At 42.7% G+C, this 7,169-nt stretch overlaps 1 protein-coding gene across 2 annotated transcripts in view; it reads left to right on the forward strand.

Moving 5' to 3' along the window:
- Nup42 (nucleoporin 42) overlaps positions 1–7,169 on the forward strand; it is an 18,723-nt gene that overhangs the window by 5,458 nt on the left and 6,096 nt on the right. Inside the window, exons 1-3 of one of the 2 annotated variants that reach the window (XM_021162797.2) lie at positions 587–761; positions 5,449–5,525; positions 6,326–6,412. In XM_021162797.2, coding sequence (XP_021018456.1) covers positions 6,392–6,412 — 21 coding nt within the window. In that variant the 5' untranslated portion in view covers positions 587–761; positions 5,449–5,525; positions 6,326–6,391. Of the gene's footprint in view, positions 1–586; positions 762–5,448; positions 5,526–6,325; positions 6,413–7,169 lie in introns of those variants that run through there. The other variant, XM_021162796.1, reaches the window with a different exon arrangement.

The following is a 7,169-nucleotide window of genomic DNA, read 5'->3' on the forward strand; positions in this document are numbered from 1 at the left end:
GGCAAGAGCCCTGCCACTAGACCATGGACCCAGACCAGCAGACACGCTGGGCAAGAGCCCTGCCACTAGACCATGGACGCAACCCTGTACTTCTGTGTGTTTTTCAAATATAAAATTTCTACTGTCTAAAACTAGGCCATGCTAAATAAATTTATTCCAAACTTAGGCACAGCTAGATCTTTTTTAAAGTACCCAAATATCCCAGCTAAATGATTGAGACTAATTACATAATTACTAATTACATAATTACATTATGACTGAGAGCCATAATGTATTTCTTTTAGTTTGTATTATTTATTCTCAAGAAAGAATAGTAAAATCAGGACCTACCACAATTTTAATTCAGTCAACTAAGGAGAGGCTCTGCTTTATGGATTCCCTCTGTAAACCCTCAGGACGCCCTCAGTGCTACCTTGTGACCAGGAGAGTCCCACGCTGCCCACCATTAGAGCCCTCGCTGCTGCCTTACCTTTCCTCCTCTTCCCTCCCAAGAATCCTGCTTCTTCATAAAGCCTGTTGGAACTCTCAAGGAGCCATAGGGATGGCATCTCTTTAGAAGACTCCTTTCTTTCCATTTGGTTTTTCCCATGATCCCTATGGCTGCCAAGTTCTTCCAAGCCTCTCATGGAGAGCCTGAGTCTCTCCTGTTGAGGAGACAGCAGGCGTGGCCCAGCCCAGCCCTGAAGTCAGGGTCAGATTCCAGGAGCGCTGCTGGGCCTCACCCCTCACCTCTGGCTCACCACCACCACTCTCTTATTCAGGTAAAAACTCTTTACTGACTTTCATTTGTCCTCACCCTGATCTGCATTTGAGGGACACATAAACCGTGAGCGGTTGGGGTTCTTCCTGGAACCTTGTGTCCTGGAGGAAAGAAAACAAGAAACCATGAAAACAGACCATTTAAGATAGTGGTAGTTTCTGTAAGCTTTGTAAGCCCTAGATTGGTTTAAATATTAGTACGTAAGTACTGCCAAGTGTTAAATCTTAATTTACAAATGGACCTAAAGCCTAATGTCTTACATCTCTGGTTTACATTTCAAAATATGAAATATAGAGAGTTCTTCATAGGGTAATCATGTAAAATATAGGACATTCAGTTAAATTTAAATTTCAGATAAGAAAGTAGTATTTTCGGGCAGGAGAGATGGCTCAGCGGTTAAGAGCACCAGCTGCTCTTCCAGGGGTCCTGAGTTCAATTCCCAGCAACCAGATGGTGGCTCACAACCATCCGTAACAAGATCTGACGCCCTCTTCTGGTGTGTCTGAAGAGAGCACTGGTGTACTCACATACACAAAATAAATAAATCTTTCTTAAAAAGAAAATATTTTCAATATATATATCCTATATAATATCTGGGACATACTTAAATTTGTTTTATATTTGAAATTTTAATTTATGTAAATATCTGGGGGTTTTTGTGAGTTAAATCTGGCAACCTATCCCTGAGATATCTGTAGGAACTGGATACATTCATAAATGTTTTCATAATACTAAGACACTAATGGCCATTTTGATTGAAATGTGTAGTATTGGTATAAAAGTATTGTTGAGTAAAACTGATGGATTTAGCATAAACTGAAACAGCAACAAGCTGCTTGTAGACTATAGTCATCATGGGAAGAAGGATTTGGAATATCATTCTAACTCGAGGAGGTAAAATTATCTCTGTTCTTAATGAAATAAAAACCTCTGATTTTTACAGCCTCTTAGCCATTGACTCTGTACTTAAACTATCTCAGACAAAGCAGGGGTGCATATACTCCGTGCTTCTGCCCTGTGGTGCTCACTCGAAGGGACGTTTGTCATCAACAGATGGTATTGGAAAGAATAACAGCTCTATGGTTATTCACACTTGGCTTTGGTAGATATTTTCTGAATGAGAACAGAACAGTGAATGAGATAAACCTGTCACCTGGGCGATTGTGGCAGAGAATGACAGGGTTACTGCCAATAGTAAGACTGAAATTCCCTGGGAAAGGGTAGAATGATGGAAACCCTTTCTGTCACATGAGGACAACAGCTTCCCAGTCTTTAAAAATCTCTTCTAGTAAGGCTAGTGGTGGTGCTGGGCATGTTGGCCACGCCTTTAATCCCAGCACTCGGGAGGCAGAGGCAGGCGGATTTCTGAGTTCAAGGCCAGCCTGGTCAACAGAGTGAGTTCCAGGACAGCCAGGGCTAAACAGAGAAACTGTGTCTCGAAAAAAAAAAAGAGAGAGAGAGAAAGACAGACAGACAGACAGACAGACTAGTCATAGCATGAATATGTGTTGACTTCAGGGTTAGTTTGTGGTTTTGTTTTTGCATTCTAGAGGGCTCTGTGTCATGTATGGAAGTTCTCTAGGGCATGTTCAAGACCAAAGTGTCTTGTTACAGAATCTCGCTGGCTGAAATCCATTCTAAGCCCAAGATGAACAGACAGATGAATTGTAATCTAACTACTCAAAAAGTTCATTGGCTTTTATATCTGCTTTAAAACTGGCCTTTAAAACTCTCCCACTTGTCTGGGCATAGTGGCATGCACCTTTAATCCTAGCACTAGGGAGGCAGAGGTGGGCTGATTTCTGTAGTTAAAGGCCATCCTGGTCTACAGAGTGAGACCCTGTCTTGAAAAAAAACAAACAAAATAAAAACCTTCCACTCTCTAGCCACATTTATCTGAAAAAGCCATTGAGACTTGTTTTTCCAGTGACAAGTCTTTGGGATGTAAACAGCCAATAGCAGGATAAATAGAGAAGCACAGACAGGAACTGGCAGACAGAGCTGGTGAGAGCCACTCAGCAACTCAGAGCATGTCCTGCTGTTGCAGGGTATGTGGGTTCAGCTTCCAGCCTTCACAGTGGCTGCCTCACAACTTGCTGTAACTAGTTCCAAGGGAGCCAAAGCTGCATTCTGACCTCTACAGACATCAGTACTCCAGAACACACACACACACACACAGTTAAAACTAGTATTTAGAAAAACCAACTAAGCTAGCTGAGAAGCCAAACATTAACAAGTTCACTAATGTATGTGGATACATTTTCATTATAAAGACCTAACTTTTGTGTGATGTTGGAGCACAACTAGCGCTCTAGTACTCTAGAGGTAAAGGCAGGTGAATTTCTGTTGAGTTCCAGGCCAGCCTGGCCTACAGACTTAGTTCCAGGATAGCTAGGCCTACACATAGAAACCCTGTCTCAAAAAATAAAAAACAAACAAAAAAACCAAACTTCTCTGTAGCTAGAATATTTCTTTTGTACCATGTCCTAGTTTGCTTTTCTGTTGCTGTGATAAACACCATGACCCAGAAGCAACTTGGCAAAGACCGGGTTTATTCAGCTTACAGGCTAATGGCCGATCATTCAGGGAAGCCCATGCTGGAACCAAAGGCAAGAAGAGCTTGAAGCAGAACAGAGAAACACTGCTAGCTGGCCTACTTCCCCAGGTGTGCTCAGCTAGCTTTCTCACATAGCCCAGGTCCAGCTGCCTAGGGATGGTTTTAACCATGGTGAGCTGGGCCCCCAGCCCTCATACATCAATTAGCAATTGAGAGAACATCCCTCAGACATGCTCACAGGCCAGTCTAACAGGCAGTCCCCTCCACTGAGGTTATTCCCCAAGAAGGGAGTGCCATTGACAGCCAAGATTAGCCATTACATACTATCCTTTTAAGTACTATTTTTCCTGAGAAAATAGCTATTCAAATAATTCCGTATTCAACTTTCTGTATTCTGGGATTAGATAAGAAACTAGTTGGTCACAGCTTGAATGAGTAGAGATTGGGGTGAGTTCCATGGCAGAGTTGTTACAGTCTTATGAGACCCTTTTAAGAGCTAAGCCTTGAATGAAGGGAAAGCATCTGATATAAGAAGCTTGGAGGAAACATTCCCAGCAGTCTGACAGCTGATGCAGAGGCCTTGCGGTGAGAGCAATGAGCTTGAATAACAGAAGAAAGAAAGTAATGATACAGGGTAAAGCCAGAGCAGCAGCCAAGGGTCATATGATGTCGGCTCTCATTACATTGGATGTGCAGCTATTGAAGAGCTTCAGCAGAAGGATGTGGTCTGACTAGAAAAAGCTGATTCAGTGATGCAGGAAGGAGGGAGAATGAGCTTTTGGGAGTGGGCACAAGACAAGGAGGCAGGGAGACAAGTTAGGAAGTGATTGCTGATGACCGACTTAGAGCTATTGGCAGTGGACACAGAATCAGTCAAAGTTGAGTTCTGTTTTGAACAAGCAGGATGCTAATACTATAGATACAGAAAAACAAACAAATCCAGTATGATTCCTGAGTGCTTTTTGCACTGGAGTAAACTAAATGGTACAAGGGTTCCAAGGACATCTGTGTCAAAAATAAGAACATTGCCTTTCTTAGGGTTCTCAGTGCTAAAAGTAGAGTCATTGGTTTAGACAATAAAATCACTTGGTGGTATAGATAAACTGAGACATTTTTGGTATTTCCTTTAAAGTATATGCATATTAAGAACACCAACTGTTCTTCCATATGACCTGTAATCAATTTTAGCTTCTATATGGCAGCTCAAAACTGACTGTAACTTCATTTACAGGGTATTGATCTGACACTAGGCACACATGTGGTGCACATGCATTCATGCAGGCAGAACATCCATGCACCACATTATTTATGCATTTATATGTCTTTATCTATATAAAGTAGTAGTGTACTTTTGTTCTGCATGCTTGCTTTTTTTCATCAGGGCCCCAGACCCCATGCATGCCAGGCAGACATTCTCCACAGAGCTACATTCCTAAGCCCCAGTATTCTACATTTATCAATGAAAGTACTAGAATAAGCATCCTTTTGCATAACACAAGTATCTGAAGTTAAATCCTAGAAATGTAGGTTAGAGTCTTAGCATTTAGCACTTGTGCTTGTTTATGGACTGTTTGCCCCAGAAAATTCCTTAGTGTGTTCAGAACAGCATCCAAAACCACTCCTGAGTGGCAGTGATCATCTGTTCTTAGTGTCTGCCAGTCTGTGAGGAAAGCATTTTATTACTAAGTTGAATTTTTAAGTTTTCTTTATTTACTCGCCTTCTGAAATTGTAGTGAGCTGTTTGTATTTTCTGTCTTTGCCTGTCTCTGTACTGACTTAGAAACAATGTTTCTGTATTAAAAATGTTACTCGTGTGTATGCAGTTGTGGTTTTCCTGGTTTCTTGTTTGCCTTTTCAATTTGTTTATTGCAGATGTAACAGCATTGGTTTGAATGTGTCTAATCAGCTCTTGCTTTCCTTTCACTCTTTATCTTTACAGAATTCGTCATTCAAGGATGAAATAACTATATTTTCTTCCAGTTAATTTAAACATTAGTGTATATAGGGTTTGATTTTTTTTCCTTGATCTTGAAATATTTCTGACAATCAGCATTATGACATTTTGTCTCAAACTCTAGCTTTACTACCAGAATCACTTACTGTTTAAATTCCAACTGATTCCTCACTTCAGGTTTCACAGACATTTCACCAGAGGAGTTGAGGCTTGAATACCATAACTTCTTAACCAGCAATAACTTACAGAGCTATGTAAGTTTGTTTTCTATTCCTCTACCTCAGCAGCATTGGCTGCCAGTTACTGCTTTCCTGTGTTTGTAGTGGCTTGCTTATGTTTTGGCATGTTTGGTGAAAGTGGTGGCTTGAATATGCTTGACCCATAGGGCATGGCCATTAGGAGGTGTGGCCTAGTTGGAGGAAAAGTGTCACAGAGGGACTGGGCTTTGAAAGTCTCCTGTGTCAGGCTCCACCTAGTATGGAAGAGAGCTTCTTCCTAGCTGCCTGCAGGAAGGAATCCTCTCCTGGCTGCCTTTAAATCGAGATGTAGAACTCTCAGCTCCTCCTCTAGCCCCGTTTCTGCCTGTCTGCTGCCATGCTTCCTGCCATGATGATAATGGACCGAACCTCTGAAACTGTGCTATTGTGATAAGGGATATTATTTTATAAATTATCCAACCAGTCCTACAACTCAGACCTTCTGCCATCTGAAAGACATTACTGCTTCCATTGGTGCTAGTCCATGATGGAGACCAGGAAAACAGAGTTCTGCCCCACACATTAACACTCACAGAGCAGACATCCGGAAGAAACCAGAGTGAGTGGGCCAGTGAGTAAGCTGGGTGCCTGAAGGAAGGCTAGTTTACAGTTTCAGAGACAGCTACTACACATAATTCCCTCCTGTCCCGATAGCACCAGCTCTGCACTTCTAGGTGATCAGCCATGAGATACAGGGAGTGAGAGAACAGAGAGGCAACTAGACCTGGATGATCTCTGGCAAACAGGAGCAGGGCTTAAACAGTCAGTCTTGAGTTATTTTTGTTTTCTCTCTCCAGCTAAACTCTGTCCAACAGCTTATAAGTCAGTGGAGGAATAGGATAAATGAACTAAAAAATCTAACTATGTCAACCAAAGGAGCTCTGGTGAGTACTGAAGAAGTTTCTTCAAAGAAGTGTCTTATCTACCCTGTTTTGTTTTGTGTTGGTTTTTAAGACAAGAGTAAATAGACTAGGATGTCCTGCAACGTGTCATGTAGCCCAAGCTGCTCTAGAAGTCACAACCACCTGTCTCGGTCTCCTCCATGTCTAGCTTCCTGTTGCTTTTCGTGTTTCTTGAGACAGGGTCTCATCTGAAATGGCCCTGACTAGCCTAGAACTCATAGAGACCCCTGTGTCCACCTTGAGTGCTGGGATTAAAGGTGCACACTGGCTCTATTGCTTTTATTTTTTAATTTCCATTATTTTCTGTGTGTGAGTGTTTTGCCTGCATGTACATCTGTGCACCAAGTATGTCCCTGACGGAGCAGAAGTCAGGAGAGGGTGTGTGATCCCTGGGACTGGGGTTATGCTCAAGAATTGCCACGTGGTGCAGGGAACCGAAATCAGGTCCTCTAGAAGAACAGTGTTGATAACCTGTGAGTCATCCCTCTAGCTCCTAGTGCTTTTTGGTAGAGGATGTTTCATTTATAACTTGAAGGGCAAAGCAAAGTCTCTGCAAATGATTATGGCTCACACCCTCACCACATGCCCACACACCCTCACCCTGTGCCCACACACCCTCACCACATGCCCACACACCCTCACCCTGTGCCCACACACCCTCACCCTGTGCCCACACACCCTCACCCTGTGCCCACACACCCTCACCCTGTGCTCACACACCCTCACCCTGTGCCCACAC

Source organism: Mus caroli, chromosome 5, assembly GCF_900094665.2.
Source record: "Mus caroli chromosome 5, CAROLI_EIJ_v1.1, whole genome shotgun sequence".
Classification (NCBI taxonomy): domain Eukaryota; kingdom Metazoa; phylum Chordata; class Mammalia; order Rodentia; family Muridae; genus Mus; species Mus caroli.